Raw genomic sequence first — 18623 nt, forward strand, 5'->3', positions numbered from 1 at the left:
AAATATTACTTTTATTTTTTGTTCTAAACTTTTTTTGGGCCGTATCTGCTGTCGGTGCTTTCAAACTCGCGATGTTCAAATCGTCAACAAAACCACGAAACCATACATATTTAAGCATATTTTTAATCTACAATTCTAAGGTTTAAAGAATACAACTGCCTATATTACTTTTAGTTTTCGCTCTAAAAGTTTTTTTGGGGCGAATCTGCTGTCAATGCATTAAAACTCACGATGTTCAAATCGTCAACAAAACCACGAGACTATACATATTTAAGCTGATTTTTTATCTACAATTCTAAGGTTTAAGAATAAAACTGCCTAAATTATTACTTTTAGTTTTTTCTATACTTTAATTTTGGCTGAATCTGCTGTCGGTGCTTTCAAACTCGCGATGTTCAAATCGTCAACAAAACCACGAGACCATACATATTTGAGCATATTTTTAATTTACAATTCTAAAGTTTAAGAATAAAACTGCCTAAAATATTACTTTTAGTTTTTGTTCTAAACTTTTTTGGGGCAGTTCTAAACTTTTTTGGGGGCAAATCTGCTGTCGGTGCTTTCAAACTTATGATATTCAAATTGTCAACAAAACACAGAGACCATACCTATTTAAGCAGATTTGTCTTCTAAATTTTAAAGTTTAAAAATAAAACTGCCTTTCTGGTAAATATTATTTTTTTGTTTTCGCTCTAAATGTTTTTTTGGCAAATCTTTCAAACTCCTGATATTCAAATCGTCAACAAAACCACGAGACCATATATATTTAAGCATATTTTTAATTTACAATTCTAAGGTTTAAAGAATATATAACTGCCTATATTACGTGTAGTTTTCGCTCTAAAAGTTTTTTGGGGTCGACCGGAATGAGAATCAGCACCTCCAAGTCCGAGTCCATGGTTCTAGCCCGGAAAAGGTGGAGTGTAAGGGTGTGGGAAAAAATCGATTCGAATACGAATCAAATCGAATACTTTGTGCGATTCAGAATCGATTCTCATTTTTTAAAAATCGATTTTTATTTTTTTTATTTTATCAATCGAACAAACACAGCGATACCATAACAATGCAATCCAATTCCAAAACCAAACCTGACCCAGCAACACTCAGAACTGCAATAAACAGAGCAATTGAGGAGACAAAAACACGACACAGAACAAACCAAAAGTAGTGAAACAAAAATGAATATTATCAACAACAGTATCAATATTAGTTATAATTTCAGCATAGCATTGATTAAAAATCCCTCATTGACATTATCATTAGACATTTATAAAAATAAAAAAAAGAACAATAGTGTCACAGTGGCTTAGACTTGCATCGCATCTCATAAGCTTGACAACACACTGTGTCCAATATTTTCACAAAGATAAAATAAGTCATATTTTTGGTTCGTTTAATAGTTAAAACAAATTTACATTATTGCAATCAGTTGATAAAACATTGTCCTTTACAATTGTACAAGCTTTTTTTTTTTTTTTAAATCTACTACTCTGCTTGCATCTCAGCGGACTGGGGTAGATCCTGCTGAAATCTTATGTATTGAATGAATACAGAATCGTTTTGAATCGGAAAAATATTGTTTTTGAATCGAGAATCAAATCGCAAAAAATCGATATATTATCGATTCGTGACCCCAAGAATCGATATTGAATCGAATCATGGGACACCCAAAGATTCACAGCCCTAGTGGAGTGCCATCTCCGGGTTGGTGAGGAGACCCTGCCCCAAGTCGAGGAGTTCAAGTACCTAGGAGTCTTGTTCACAAGTGAGGGAAGAGTGGATCGTGAGATCGACAGGCGGATCGGTGCGGGGTCTTCAGTAATGCGGACGTTGTACTGATCCGTTGTGGTGAAGGAGCTGAGCCGGAAGGCAAAGCTCTCAATTTACCGGTGGATCTACATTCCCATCCTCACCTATGGTCATGAACTTTGGGTCATGACCAAAAGGACAAGATCACGGGTACAAGCAGCCGAAATTAGTTTCCTCCGCCGGGTGGCGGGGCTCTCCCTTACAGATTGGGTGAGAAGCTCGGCCATCCCAGAGGAGCTCAAAGTAAAGCCACTGCTCTTCCACATCGAGAGGAGCCAGATAAGGTGGCTCGGGCATCTGGTCAGGATGCCACCCGAACGCCTCCCTAGGGAGGTGTTTAGGGCACGTCCAAACGGTAGGAGGCCACGGGGAAGACCCAGGACACGTTGAGAAGACTATGTCTCTCGGCTGGCCTGGGAACGCCTTGGGATCCCCCGGGAGGAGCTAGACGAAGTGGCTGGGGAGAGGTAAGTCTGGGCTTCCCTGCTTAGGCTGCTGCCCCCGCAACCCGACCTCGGATAAGCGGAGGAAGATGGATGGATGGATGGAAGTTTTTTGGGGGCGAATCTGCTGTCGGTGCTTTCAAACTCGCTATGTTCAAATCGCCAACAAAACCACGAGACCATACATATTTAAGCAGATTTTTAATCTACAATTCTAAGGTTAAAGAATAAAACTGCCTAAAATATTACTTTTATTTTTTGTTCTAAACTTTTTTGGCCGAATCTGCTGTCGGTGCTTTCAAAACTCGTGATGTGGGGAAGGTTGTGGCGCCGGAAGCTTCCGGAAGGAGAGACGCGGAACTACCAAACATTTGGAGTGAATTTGGCGGCGGCGAGAGTGTCTAAATCTGTTTTGGCGGTTGAGCATAAGCTGTTTTGTGACTGGATCGAGATGGAAGGGGATAGTGATGAGATATATGAGGATAGTATGGAAATGGATAGGACTAGAGGGGAGAGAGGAAAGAAGGGGAGAGGAGGGAGTGAAGGAAAGTCGAGTGCTAAAAGAGTGCATGAAGACGATGAAGAGGTTGATAAGAGGAAAAGGGTTATGGTGGATGAATATAAGATCATTTATACATTTAAATCAAACCAAGATATGAATGACATTAGTTTGATGACACTAGTTAAGGGATTAAAGAAGGACATTGGAGAGGTGGAGATAGCAAAGGTCCTCAGGGACGGACGGCTGTTGATTAAATGCAAAAATGGAGAGCAAAAGAACAAAGCAATGCGATTGCAAAAACTGTGCAACAAAATAATAAAGGAAAAAATCGAAGTGGGAGAACGAAAGGGGGCAAGAGGAGTCGGGACAGGAATCCCAAGAGGACAAAATTTAGATGATCTGAAAAGAGAAATAAAAGGAAGAACTGTCACTGTGATGAAAAGAATGATGGCATTTAGGAACGGTGAAAAGACTGAGAGCAAATCTGTGCTAGTGCAATTTGCAGAGGAGGTCCTACCAGAGAGAATCATGATTGGGTATTTAAGCTTCTATGTTAGAGCTTACGTGCCACCCCCAGTACGTTGTTTCAAGTGCCAACGCTATGGGCACATAGCTAGTGTGTGTCATGCTAAGATGAGATGTGGAAGGTGTGGAGGGGAGCATGAATATGGACAATGTGGAGAAAATGAACAGGTCAAGTGTTGTAATTGTGGCGGGAATCACACAGCAGCGTATGGGGGCTGCATCATAAGAAAACAGGCAACAGAAGTACAGCAAATCAGAGTTGAAAGAAATATTACATACGCAGAGGCAGTTAAAATAAGAAATCAAGAAAGTGCAGAACAGGACAGAAGTGAAAATAGTTCAAGAAATAAAAAACAAAAGGCAGCAAATACAGGAATTTCCATGGACACACTAGTTGTATTCCTGGCTTACGTAATAAACTGTACAGAACAGGCTAGAAACAAGACTGAGAAAATCAAAATAATTGTCAAAGCAGCAGCAAAGTTTTTAAATTTAAAAGAACTATCCTGGGAACAGGTGCACGGTGAGCTACAGAGAGTAGATGAGACCGAGTCATGTTACCACAATCCAACGCCATGTTGATTGTTCAGTGGAATGCCAGAAGTTTGATAGCAAACGGACAGGAATTAAAGGGATATATTAATAATATGAAAAATAAACCACATATAATATGTATTCAAGAAACATGGCTGAAGCCAAAATTAAACTTTATAATAAAAGGATATATAACGATACGTAAAGATAGGAATGATGGGCAAGGAGGAGGATGTGCCATATTTATTAAGGAAGATATGCATTATTCAATATTAAAAGTAAAACAAGAACTAGCGATAGTAGGAGTAGAAGTATGGAATAATAAAGAAAGATACAAAGTACTAAACTTCTATAATCCATGCAAGAAATTAGAAATTCACCAACTAGAAACAATAATCGAGCACTGGAGTGGCAATATTATTTGGTGTGGTGACTTTAATGCACAAAGCACAATGTGGGGTGAAAGGGATGACTGGAACGGGGATAAATTGGAAGCACTTTTGGAGGAAAAAGAACTGGTGTGTGTGAATGATGGGTCGGGAACAATGTTAGATGTCGTCACGGGTAAAGAAACAGCAATAGATTTAACACTAGTGTCACAAGGGTTAGCAGGAAAGGTGGAGTGGGGAGTAAATAAATACAGCACAATGGGAAGTGATCACTATCCAATCTTCATTCACATAAACATAAATCATAGGACAGAAAGCACTAGGATAGAAGGAAGATGGAAGTATAATCATGGTGACTGGGGGAAATTTAGGGAAATTACCGACATAACTTTAAAGGAAGTAGATATAAATCAAGATATTGAACAATTAAATACAGATATTACAAAGTGCATAATAGAAGCAGCCGAACAGAGCATACCAAGGAATAGTATAGGGAGAAGAAGGAAGATAGTGCCGTGGTGGACACAAGAGTGTACAGATGCAATACAAGAACGGAATACAGCATTTAGAATACTGAGAAGAACACATAATTTCCAAGACATGATCCAATATAAAAGGCATCAAGCTAGAGTAAGGTATGTTATTAAAAAACAAGAAAACACCATTGGAGAACTTTTTGTGAAACACTAAATAGAACTACTCCTTTAAGCCAAGTGTGGGGAATGACCTAGAGAATATCTGGGGTCAGAAAAGAACATAAAAATCATGTGATGAAAGATGGAACGCGGAGTGTGGTAGGAAATAAAGAAAAAGCAGAACTTTTAGCAAAAACCTTTGTTAAAGTGCACAGTAATGATAATTTGAGAAATGTAGAAAAACAAAAGAGAGAAGAAACAATTAGTTTAAATATTAAGGAAATGAAGGAAGACAACGATAATAGTTTTACCAACACTATGGATATGACATTTTCTTTGGATGAAATGGTTCGAATTTTAAAAAAAGTTAAAAATACGACGCCAGGGAAAGACCTTGTGAGTTATCAAATGATCAAAAATTTAGGTAGCATCGGCAAAGAAGTGGTCTTGAAATTATATAATAGGATATATGAAGAAGGAAAATTACCAGATGAGTGGAAAACAGCTGTAATAATTCCAATATGCAAGCCAGGGAAAGATCCGGAAGAGGCAGGAAATTATAGGCCGATAGCATTGACCTCAAATTTGGGCAAAGTAATGGAAAAAATGATTAATGAAAGATTAATATATTATTTAGAGTCAAAAGAAATTATAAAAAACTACCAAAGTGGTTTTCACAAAGCAAGAAGCACAAATGACCCAGCAGTGCAGCTGGAAGAGGAAATTAGAAAGGGACAAATAAATAAAGAAAGTATAATTGCGGTATTTTTTGACATAGAGAAAGCGTATGATATGTTGTGGAAACAGCGGTTGCTGATGAAACTAAATAAGATTGGGATTAGAGGAAGAATGTACAGATGGATAAAATACTTTTTAACAAGTAGAACATTATTAGTAAAAATAGAGAATGAATATAGCAGAGAATACGAAGTGGAAAATGGGACCCCACAAGGGAGTATAATAAGTCCAGTACTATTTTCCATCATGATAAATGAAGTTTTTAGTGAAGTGGAAGGGTTAGTGGAGGTGGCATTGTTTGCTGATGATGGAGTGATGTGGAAGAGAGGTAGAAATACAAATTATATAGAAAAGAAGATTCAAAAAGCGGTAAATAATGTTCAAGACTGGGGGACGGCTTGGGGTTTAAGATTCTCTGTTGGAAAGACAAAAGTCATACATTTTACGAAGAGGAAAGTACAAAACAAGCTCCAAATAAAACTCTATGGAGAAAACATAGAAGAGGTACAAGTATTTAAATATTTAGGAATATGGTTTGATAAAAATATTAACTGGTCAACCCACATCAGCAAAATAGTGGAGAAAAGTAAAAAGGTGTTAAATATAATGAGGGCTTTGAGGGGTAAAGATTGGGGGGCTGATAGGTTGACATTGAAAACAATATATATCACTTTAATTCGATCTGTTATTGACTACGGATGTATTATTTATCAATCTGCTTCAAAAACACTACTTGGGAAAATAGACCGGATCCAGTCGCAGGCTTTAAGATTATGTTGTGGAGCTACTAAATCTACTCCAGTGGCAGCATTACAAGTAGAAATGAACGAAAAACCTTTGGACATGAGGAGAGATCAACTCTCAGCAGTTTATTGGGCAAATTTAAAAGGGTCCAAGCAAGGACATCCAACCCGTCAAGTGTTACTAAACTGCCAAGAAAAAGAGAAGAAAAAAATGAATAGTTTTGGGTGGATAGTAGGAGACATATGTAACAAAACACAAATTGACAATATTAAAGTTAGCCCTACAGTACCAATTCCTGCAATACCACCGTGGATGTATGAAAACCCAAAGGTAAACATGCAATTACTGAAGAATAGACATTTAAATAGTTACCAAATAGAACAATGGATTGAGGAAATGTTTTTTGACAACATCATGATATTCACAGATGCATCAAAAACTATAAATAGTAAAGTAGGAGCTGCTGCAGTTATCCCACAAGGAAATATAGTATTAAATAAAAGAATCAGTGATAAACTATCTGTTTTTACGGGCGAATTGGTAGCAATTTATATGGCAGTTAACTGGATAGAGGAAAGCAAAGCAAGGAAAGTAGTCGTGTGCTCGGACTCCAGCAGTGCATTGACGAGCATACAAAACATAGCATCAAAAACAAGACAAGATATAGTTTATGAAATAGTTCAGGCAATCTACAGGATAAATAAAGCGGGAGGTGTGGTAACCTTTTCTCTGGGTTCCTGCTCATGTAGGAGTTGAGGGAAATGAGTTGGCTGATAGATACGCAAAACAAGCAACCACTAAAACAGAAGTAAACATGGAGATTAAGCACAGTAAAGAAGAAGTGAAGAGCATAATTAAGATAGAACACAATAAAAAGTGGCAGGATAATTGGAATAAGGAAATAAAAGGTAGAGGGGTTAGTGCGTCTGCCTCACAATACGAAGGTCCTGCAGTCCTGGGTTCAAATCCAGGCTTGGGATGTTTCTATGTGGAGTTTGCATGTTCTCCCCGTGAATGCGTGGGTTCCCTGCGGGTACTCCGGCTTCCTCCCACCTCCAAAGACATGCACCTGGGGATAGGTTGATTGGCAACACTATATTGGCCATAGTGTGTGAATGTGAGTGTGAATGTTGTCTGTCTATCTGTGTTGGCCCTGCGATGAGGTGGCGACTTGTCCAGGGTGTACCCCGCCTTCCGCCCGACTGTAGCTGAGATAGGCGCCAGCGCCCCCCGCGACCCCAAAAGGGAATAAGCGGTAGAAAATGGATGGATGGATGGAGTTTTACAAAGTCCAGCGGAGAGTAGGTGTAATGAGAGGAGGGGGTAGAAATAGGAAAGAAGACGACATTATTACTAGAATGAGATTAGGACATACATATCTAAATAGTTCACTAAAATTGATAGGCAAACATACTACAGGGCTGTGTGATTTTTGCCATCAGATAGAAAATGTTGACCATGTTCTTATACAATGTAGGAAATACAATAGAGAAAGAAAAATACTGGAAAATAAGTTAGCAAAAGAAAATATTAGGTTAGAAGTGGGAGGTATGTTAGGATTGCATTCAGAAAACATAGGATATAAAGCAATATACACATATTTAAAAAACACTGGGTTAAATAAAAGAATATATAGTAGGGATCCACCTCGGTCCACACTCCATTACAGTAGGTGGCGGTAATGCACACCAGAAGGTTGATTGCCAACCGCCATAAAAATAAAAGAAGAAGAAGAAGAAGAAGAAGAAGAACTCGTGATGTTCAAATCGTCAACAAAACCACGTGACCAGCAATGCGGAAGTGAGTCGTCAAACGAAGAGAGAAGCGTCGACTTGTTGGTCTCGATGTTTTGAGCTCCAAACATGTTCCGCACGGAGATTTTTCTCTGTTCCTTCATCTCCTTGCTTGCGTTTCTTCACGCCGTCACCGCATTCAAGAAGCAAACATGGCCGGTGCCGTACAGGTAGGAAGTTCCACACAAGTGGCTTCACACTTTTTCAAGTCATGTGACATAACCCGAAAGTCGTGGTAAAATAGCGTGAGTAAAAAGCCCATTTTTTAAAATAAAAATAGGGTTTATGACAGAATATCCGTGCATGCCAGGAGTTCTCACGGGTTTAGGTGTGTATTGTTTTATAGTTGAACCTTTAAGAGTAAGAGTTTTTTAGAGAGCTCATTCCTCCATAGTTAATTTTAATTGAATTTAAACAACAATGTGTTACTATTGTGCACCCTGAGTACTTCCTTCAAGACCAGACAATGGCTGTCTTGTAAACATTCATTCTCATGGGATTCTTGGGATTTTAATTAAATGTGATAATTGCATTACTTTATGGAGAATAAGGTGAATCGTTTTTTTCGTAATGTATTTTTGACCTGTTGAGCATCTGCCAAATAGCAACACTAACAAGGATGATTAAAATTAAATAATTAAAATATAACATCCATCCATCCATTTTCTACCGCTTATTCCATTTGGGGTTTCGGGGGGCGCTGGTGCCTATCTTAGCTACAATCGGGTGGAAGGCGGGATACACCCTGGACAAGTCGCCATCTCAACGCAGGGCCAACACAGATATACAGACAACATTCACACTTACATTCACACACTAAGACCAATTTGGTGTTGCCATTAAACCTATCCCCAGGTGCATGTCTTTGGAAGTGGGAGGAAGCCGGAGTACCCGGAGGGAACCCACGCATTCACGGGGAGAACATGCAAACTCCACACAGAAAGATCCCGACCTCGGGATTGAACCCCAGACTACTCAGGACCTTCGTATTGTGAGGCAGACGCACTAACCCCTCTTCCACCGTGAAGCCCAAAATATAACATATTTTCATGAAATATGTCATATAATAATTTTCAGACAAAAACATTTTTTTGCTTTGGAAACATTTTCATATTTTTGTAAAAAGTCAGACCACGTGTAATGTTAGAGGAAGCAAATTGTAATTTCCATAGAATGAAATTGCAATATTACAAAACAAAACTCAGGGAATAAATGTGTAATGTTTAAAAAAATTGGGTAATCTTCCAATAATCCATCCATTCATCCATTTTCTACTGCTTGTCCCTTTTTGAGGTCACGGGGGGTGCTGGCAGCTGCATAAAAAAAAATAATAATAAAAAAAAGAATATTGCAAGAATTGAGTCTTACGCCTTGCAAAAACAGATTTTCAGGGAATACATTGGAATAGTGCTAAGAATAAAATTGTATTTTTAGAAGAATACATTCTTACAGGCACAAAATTGGTTATTTTACAAGAAAAGGCATAATATTGCAAAGATTAAGTTATTTTTAAGGTAATATATGTGTAATATTATTTGGGGGGAAAGTGGTTATATTGCAGAATTATAGTCCTAATTTTACAAAACAAAAAAGCTTTATAATGGAAGAATACTGTTTTATTAATATCTGCCAAAGAGCCACACTGACAAAGGAAAAATAAGTGTAGGATATTACTCAAATATTTTCATGGAGTACTGTATGTTATATTATAGAAGAATGGCATGTAATTTTCAGAGAATACAGTTTTATTTTTACATTGGAAACATTTTTAATATTTTTGTGAGAAAGTCAGAATATTATGAGGTCAAAACATGTAATGTTAGGGAAAGCAAGCTGTAATTTTTACAAAAGGAAATTGCAATGCTCATTATTTTCAAGGAATACATTTGCAGTGTTTAGAATAACATTTGCTCATCTTCCGATTAAAATAATACTTAAGTCATACTTATGAAAAAAACTGATTTTCAGGCAATACATTTGAATAATGCAAGGAATAAAAATAAATTTTTAGAGTAATACATTCTTACATTACAAGAAAATTAATTTGCGATGAAAATGTCTTAATTTTGCAAAGATGAAACAGTTATTTTTTAGATAATAAATTACAATATTATTTTGGGGTTAACATTATTACATATCAGAAATATAGTCTTCATTTTACAATACAAAAAGTGTTATAAACGTTGTATTGTTTTATTATATTATGCATAAGTTTGATTAGTATTAGGAATAACAATATATTTCAAAGAAATACATTTTTACCTTTACAAAAAAAGTGATTATGAGAGAACAAAGTCATAATATTGTAAAGATTAAACTGTTATTAGATAATGCATGTTTAATATTATTTTGGACAAGTGTTATTTATATTGCAGAAATCTAGTCTTAATTTTAGAAAACCAAAAAGTGTCGTAATGGAAAAATGTAGTTGCAATTTTAAGAAAAAAAACTTTATATTGTTTAAAAAAAAAAAAAAAAAAATCTTGGAAAAAAAAAAGGCAAAGACATGTATTGCAACTAGGTCTATGAAGGTCGGGAAAAAAAGTTGAGCATAATAAAATTAAACAAATGATTCCAAAAAATTATATGAATCATTTTCTCTGTGGTTTGTGTACTACATAAACTTTTCAGCTTCAGTTTATTTGGAACATGCATACGATACAACGTAATGCATCACATATTTCCAGTTGTTTCATTACAGCACGTCCGAAAAGGAGTAGGAAGAAGCAGAGCTTATTTAATCCTACCCCTTTTCATACCATATCGATTTTATCCCATTTCCTTGTTCTCTGTAACAGAACAGTCAACACATAAATAATAAATAAATAATATACCATTGTAAGTTAACACATATTAAATACGTAAATAATATTTATCTCAAAAGAAAAAAAGGGTTTAAGATGTTCATCATAATTCTTGTTCTGTGTACTTTGTGAACACTTGTAGTTTGAACAGTCTCTTAACTGAATCATATTGCTGCTTTGTTGGATTTCTTTGCTTAATACATTCCATAATTTAATCCCACATACTGATATGCTAAAGGTTTTAAGTGTTGTACAAGCATACAAATGTTTTAAATTATATTTTCCTCTAAGGTTATATTTCTCCTCTTTTGTTGAGAGGAATTGTTGTACATTTTTGGGTAGCAGGTTATAGTTTGCTTTGTACATCATTTTAGCTGTTTGCAAATGCACCAAATCATTGAATTTCAATATTTTTGAATCAATAAATAAAGGGGTTTTATGTTTTCTATATCCAACATTATATATTATTCTATCCATTTTCAACCGCTGTTGCCTATCTCAGCTACAATCGGGGGAAAGGCGGCGTACACCCTGGAGAAGTCGCCACCTTTTGGTATTCTAATTGATCATTTTTGTAACACCGTTAGTGAATGAAGCGCACATTCGTAGTTGTTTGCCCATATTTCTGCACAATAACTCAGATATGGTAACACTAGTGAGCAGTAGAGAACATGAAGTGATTTTTAGTCTAGAACAGGGGTGTCAAACTAATTTTAGATTGGGGGCCAAAAATCTACTCCCAAGTGGGCCGGACTGGTAAAATCACGGCACGATTACTTAAAAATGAAGACAACTTCAGGTTCTTTTCTTTGTTTAAAAATAGAACAAGCACATTCTGAAATTGTACAAATCATAATGGTGTTTTGTTTTTTACACTTTAAATGTTGCGGTTAATAGTATTCTATCTTTATTTGTCATTATTTATATTTTCTGAATAAATGTGATAATGTTCATCAATCAAATCATTCGTGTTAATTTTCAATCTATCAAGATAGAAAAAATTTATCAAAATGAAATTACAGTATGATAGATAGGTAGATAGATAGTACATAGATGGATAGAGTTGTCTTCATAAGTTTACATACCCTGGGAGAATTTATGATTTCTTGGCCATTCTTCAGAGAATATGAATAACAGAAAAACCTTTCTTCTAGTCATGCTAAATGGTTGTTAGAAGCTATTTATTGGCAAACTGTGTTTACTATTTTAAATCAAAATGACAAAAGAAAGTACCCAAATGACGCTGATCAAAAGTTTACATACCCCAGAAACTTTGATCTAAAGAAAGCCATCACTCCAAATTACTTTGTTCCAGAAGTTTTGAGGCATGTCTCTGTGCAGTTTGGCGTAATGTAAGCGGGATACTTTTTGACATTTGCGCAGAAATGGCTTTCTTCAGGTAACTCGACCATGCAGCCCATTTTTCTTCAAGTGCCTCCTTATTGTGCATCTTGAAACAGCCACACCACAATTTTTCAGAGAGTCCTGTATTTCAGCTGAAGTTATTTGTGGATTTTTATTTGCATCTCTAACAATTTTCCTGTCAGTTGTGACTGAAATCTTTGCTGGTCTACCTGAATCCCTCATTTTCCACTTCTTAATCAGTGTTACAACACTGCTGATTGGCATTCTCAATTCCTTTGCTATCTTTTTATACCCCTTTCCTGTTTTATGCAGTTCAATTACCTTTTCTCGCAGATCCTTTGACAATTCTTTTGCCTTCCCCATGACTCGGAATCCAGAAACATCTGTGCAGCACTGGATGAAAGATGCAATGGTCTGTCAGAAGCCCAGATACTCACTGACCTTTTATACACACACATTAATTACAAACAAACATGTCACAGGTGAGGATTGGAAGCTTGATTAGCCATTCAAACCTGTTTGTGTCAACTTATGTGCATGTTATCAGATCAAAGTCACTGGGGTATGTAAACTTTTGATCAGGGTCATTTGGGTACTTTCTTTTGTCATTTTGATTTAAAAAGAGTAAACACAGTTGTCTGACAATAAATAGCTTCACACAACCGTTAAGCATGAGTGGAAGAAAGTTTTTTGTGTTATCATTCATGTTCTCTGAAGAATGCCCAAGAAATCATAAATTTTCCCAGGGTATGTAAACTTATGAGCACAACTGTACATACATAGTACTTTATTGATTCCTTCAGGAAAAATGAATGTAGTTTGATATTTTTTCTCGACTGATGTACTAATATCATGTGGTTTATTTTGTACATATTTAGCCTCATCTACAAAGATGCAAATAATTGCTATTGCGACATCTAGTGGACAAATTTAGAACAGCTGTTTCTTTCATTTAAAACATTTCAGATACATTTTTAAATATCGTAACTCCTCCCGTGGGGCGGATAAAACCTGTTCGTGAGCCTGATCCGGCCCTCAGGCCGTACGTTTGACACCCCTGGTCTAGAACATGTTTTGCTTTATTATTATTGACGTCAATATTCAATATTGACCTTGTCATGTTAAATCTAACTGGTTAAAAAAACGGCGGTCATTTTTGACCAGGAACACCAAAGTAGTGTCTTCTAATGAAAAATAAATAAATGGGTTGTACTTGTATAACGCTTTTCTACCTTTTTTTTTAAGGAACTCAAAGCACTTTGACACTATTTCCACATTCACCCATTCACACACTGATGGCGGGAGCTGCCATGCAAGGCGCTAACCAGGGCCCATCAGGAGCAAGGGTGAAGTGTCTTGCTCAAGGACACAAAGGACGTGACTTGGAATTTTAGAAGGTGGGGATTGAACAAGTAACCCTCAGATTACTGGCACGGCCACTCTCCCAACTACGCAATGCCGACCCCGAAAACATGACCACATGTGGCTCGGTTGGTTCAAAGAAACCCCCCCAAAGATGCCTCTGCCATCCTAGTCATGTCCGTTTTGTCCACTTCACCCTTGCTGGTTACAGCCTAGGCATGGCAATGAGTGTGTGAATGGGTGAATGTGGAACTAGTGTCAAAGCGCTTTAAGTACCTTAAAGGTAGAAAAGCGCTATAAAAGTACAGTTGTGATCAAAATTATTCAACACCCACACAATTTTGGTGTCTTAGCAAGTTGGACATCTATTCTGTATTTTTTTATAATCATATCAAATAAAGATGCATTAAATAGACAAATGCAACTTGAATTACAATATTATATTTTGTAACATACCAACTAGTGTAATTTCTCTTAATATCTCATTGACAAAATTATTCAACACCTTGAAGGTCATAACTCTTAAGAACAGAATTTGAATAAGGTCTTTTCAATCATGGGTTGAAAACACCTGTAGATGTGATTAGAACCATAAACAGCAACAATTAAACTGATTGAAAAAGACTGTGACGCTCAGCTTCTTGTAGATGGTCAATGGTCTATTTGCAACATGGTGAAGTCCAGGGAGTGGTCAAAGAAGTCAAGAGAGGAGGTAATTTCTCTTCATAAGAAAGGATATGGATATAAGAAAATAGCAAAGACATTACACATTCCAAGAGACACAGTTGGGAGCATAATTCGCAAGTTTAAAGCTAAAGGCACAGTGGAAACACTACCTGGGCGTGGTAAAAAGAGGATACTGTGTGCGTACAGTGGTGAAAAACCGCCGGGTAACAGCTGAGGAACTACAACAGGACATTGCAGAGGGGGGAACGCAGGTTTCGTCCCAGACAATAAGGCGCGCACTACGAGATGAAAGCCTCCATGCCAGAACTCCCAGGCGTACCCCACTTCTGACTACCAGGCACAAGAAAAATAGACTCCAGTATGCTAAAATCATCTGGACAAACCCCAAAGGTTTGGGGAAACTGTTCTATGGAGTGATGAGACAAAACTGGAACTCTTTGGGCCTATGAATCAACATTATGTATGGAGGAGAAAAAATGAAGCTTACAAAGAGAAGAACACCTTCTGTTAAGCATGGTGCGGGGTCAATTATGCTCTGGGGCTGTTTCTCTGCCTCAGGTAGCGGGAATCTCCAGCGCGTTCAAGGCATTCTGAATTCTATTTCCTAGCAGGATATATTAGCTGCAAATGTCACAAAGTCAGTGACGAAACTGAGGCTTGGGAGACGTTGGACCTTCCAACAGGACAACGATCCCAAGCATACCTCCAAATCAACATCAGAGTGGTTGCAGAAGAAGGGCTGGAAGACTCTAGAGTGGCCTTAACAGTCGCCAGACCTAAATCCTATAGAAAAGCTGTGGTGGGACTTGAAGTAGGCAGTTGCAGCACGCAAGCCCAAGAATACGAATGAACTGGAGGCCTTTGCCCAAGAGGAATGGGCTAAAATACCTGTAGATGGTTGCAAGAAGCTTGTGTCCGTTTATGTATCACGTTTGAAGGATGTCATTACTGCCAAAGGGTGTTCTACTAAGTACTAAAGATGCATGTAACTAGGGGGTTGAATCATTTTGTCAATGAGATAGTAAGAAAAATGTCCTTTTTTGGTATTTTGTAAAATACAGTGTTACAATTGAAGTTGCATTTGTCTATTTGACACATCTTTATTTGCTATGACTATAAACAAAATACGGAATAAATGTCCAACTTGCTAAAACACCAAATCTGTGTGGGGGTTGAATATTTTTGATCACAACTGTATAACCCATTCACGTCTTTGTGTTCATGTCCTCTACAGACGCTATGACCGGCGTCCTGACGCAGACCCTTACTGCCAGGCTTTCTACCCGTTCTGTCCCACGGGCGACCGCGACGGCCGCATTCCTTTCATGAGGGACAACGACGTAATTTCGGTGTATCGACTGCAGACTCCTGTGTGGGAGTTCAAATATGGAGACCTGCTGGGAAAACTGGTAAAACCAAAATGACAAAGAGTAACGATAACAGCCAATTGCTGAAATGTTGTTTTGTTAGCATATCATGCACGACGCCGTGGGCTTCAGCAGCGCCCAGACGAGTGCCAACTACACCATGGAGTGGTACGAACTCTTCCAGCTGGGCAACTGCACCTTCCCCCACCTCAGACCCGACTTGCACGCCCCCTTCTGGTGCAACCAGGGAGCCGCCTGCTTCTTCGATGGCATCGACGACGCCCATTGGTCGAAGAACGGAACCCTGGAGAAAGTCTCCGAAATCAGCGGTAAGTTTCATCGCAGTTTGGAATGCTAACGTGTAGCCACCTCGCGACTACCACTACTATGGTATCGCGATACGGAAATGTATTGGATGAAAATCGAATTGAATGCATCCCGATGTCGACAACACAAACACCGATTATGACAGATTCAGCATTCAGATAGAAACAGAAACAGTATTGATATTAAATGGTATGTGGATATTATCTAGTTGAAATACCGATGTCATCCATTAAGATATCATTGATTGATTGATTGATTGAAACATTTATTAGTAGATTGCACAGTACAGTACATATTCCGTACAATTGACCACTAAATGGTAACACCCAAATACGTTTTTCAAATTGTTTAAGTCGTGTTCCACGTAAATCAATTCATTGTTTTATACTTGTGTATCAATACTGTAAAAAAAAACATATACAAAATGTATGATTTTGGTTTAAAAATATTATCCAATTAAAAATACTGATATCCATTGCAGTATCAATATTTGATACTGGTATATCATTTCTATAACAAAAAGGATAATATAATAGTGTCAAAATTTGATGATGTCCTAATATTGTACAAAATGTGTGATTAGGTCAATTGTGATATCAATACTTTAGACTGGCCTATCAATATTATTCTATTAGAAATACCAATATCATATTTTATACTTTCATATCAATACTCAAACAAAAATGATATGTATTATATATAATACAATACATTATATTATAATTAATTTCCGTATTATATAATTTTTGAAGACCTCATCAACCTAATTGGATAATACAACAGTGTTGAAATTCAATAATATCCTGATATTATACAAAATGTGTGATTAAGTGAATTGGGATGTCAATATTTTTAACTGGCTTATCGATATTATCCAAATAAAAATACTGATATCATCCGTTGCCATATCAATATTTTATACTTTTATATCAATTCTGTAACAAAAAAGTTGATATAATAGTTTCAAATTTCGATGATATCCTGATATCATACAAAATGTGTGATTAGGTTAATTGCGATATCAATATTTTAAACTGGCTTATCGATATTATCCAATTAAAAATACTGTTATCCATTGCAATATCAATATTTTATACTTGGATATCAATTCTGTAACAAAAAAGATGATGTAATAGTGTCAAAACTTGATGATATCCTAATATTTTATAAAATGTGTGATTAGGTTAATTGCGATATAAATGTTTTAAACTGCCTTATCAATATTTTCCTAAAAAAATAGCAGTATCATTCATTGCGATATAATTATTTTGTACATGGATATCAATACTGTTAGGAAAAAGATGAAATAATGATGTAAAAATGTTATGATATCCTGATATTATACAAAATGTATGATTAGGGTAATTGTGATATTAATATTATAAATTGGCTTAAATAAATATTATCCAATTAAAAATACTGATATCCATTGCGGTATCAATATTTAATATTGGTATATCAGTTCTGTTACAAAAAAGATGATATAATCATGTCAAAACTTGATGATAGGTTAATTGCGATATCATAATTTTAAACTGGCTTAATATTATCCTATTAGGTATACCAACGTCATCCATTGCGATATCAATATTTTATACTTGCATATCAATACTCTAACAAAAAAGGTGATATAATAGTGCATTTTTTTATTCTTATAGTCCAGGGGTCGGCAACCTTTACCACTCAAAGAGCCATTTTGACCCGTTTCACAAAGTAAAGAAAACAATGGGAGCCACATAACTCTTTTGAAACTTATAATGAAATAATACTGCATATGTTTTTTTTTGCTTTGTGCTATGTATAAACCAGGGGTCTCAGACACGCGGCCCGCAACTTAATATGAAAATGTAATGTTAGTGCGGCCCGCAAGTTCTTTATGAATGCTACTTGACAGCGTCACACCTGCCAACCGTCCCAATTTTCCCGGGAGACTCCCGAATTTCAAGGTAATTATTCTCTCGAATGTACGCTGGTGTTTATCCAATGAACAATAATACAATCACTACCGCTCACTACAGCTTGTACAAATAGCTTGCCAGCCCAAAGAATTGTTTGACGAGGCTATTGCAGACACACGTGAGGGACTGCAAGGCATCCTTATTCAACAGCAATACAGGTTACACTGAGGGTGGGCGTTTAAACAACTTTAGCACTCTTACTAATATGCGCCACACTGTGAACCCACACCAAACAAGAATGACACACACATTTCAGGAGAACATCCACACTATAACACAACATAAACACGTCAGAACAAATACCCAGAATCCCATGTATCCTGACTCTTCAGGGCTCCATTATACACCCAGCTACCACCAACCCCACCCCCCAACCCCTCCGTGCGTCGGTTGAGGTGGGCGGGGTTGGAGGGGGGTTGTAATAGTTTAAAAATTTGATGATATCCTAATATTATACAAAATGTGTGATTAGGTTAAAGGCCTACTGAAATGAGATTTTCTTATTTAAACGGGGATAGCAGGTCCATTCTATGTGTCATACTTGATCATTTCGCAATATTGCCATATTTTTGCTGAAAGGACTTAGTAGAGAACATCGATGATAAACTTCGCAACTATTGGTGCTGATAAAAAAGCCTTAC

The 18623-nt window shown here is 36.9% G+C and overlaps 1 protein-coding gene across 3 annotated transcripts in view; it reads left to right on the top strand.

The window, feature by feature from the left end:
* The window catches only part of cln5 (CLN5 intracellular trafficking protein), a 32072-nt gene that overhangs the window by 10228 nt on the left and 3221 nt on the right, over positions 1–18623 (top strand). Inside the window, exons 1-3 of one of the 3 annotated variants that reach the window (XM_061879787.1) lie at positions 8087–8282; positions 15565–15739; positions 15801–16026. In XM_061879787.1, coding sequence (XP_061735771.1) covers positions 8182–8282; positions 15565–15739; positions 15801–16026 — 502 coding nt within the window. In that variant the 5' untranslated portion in view covers positions 8087–8181. Of the gene's footprint in view, positions 1–8086; positions 8283–12174; positions 12764–15564; positions 15740–15800; positions 16027–18623 lie in introns of those variants that run through there. The other 2 variants (XM_061879789.1, XM_061879788.1) reach the window with 2 other exon arrangements.

This window comes from Nerophis ophidion, linkage group LG19 (genome assembly GCF_033978795.1).
Source record: "Nerophis ophidion isolate RoL-2023_Sa linkage group LG19, RoL_Noph_v1.0, whole genome shotgun sequence".
NCBI lineage: Eukaryota > Metazoa > Chordata > Actinopteri > Syngnathiformes > Syngnathidae > Nerophis > Nerophis ophidion.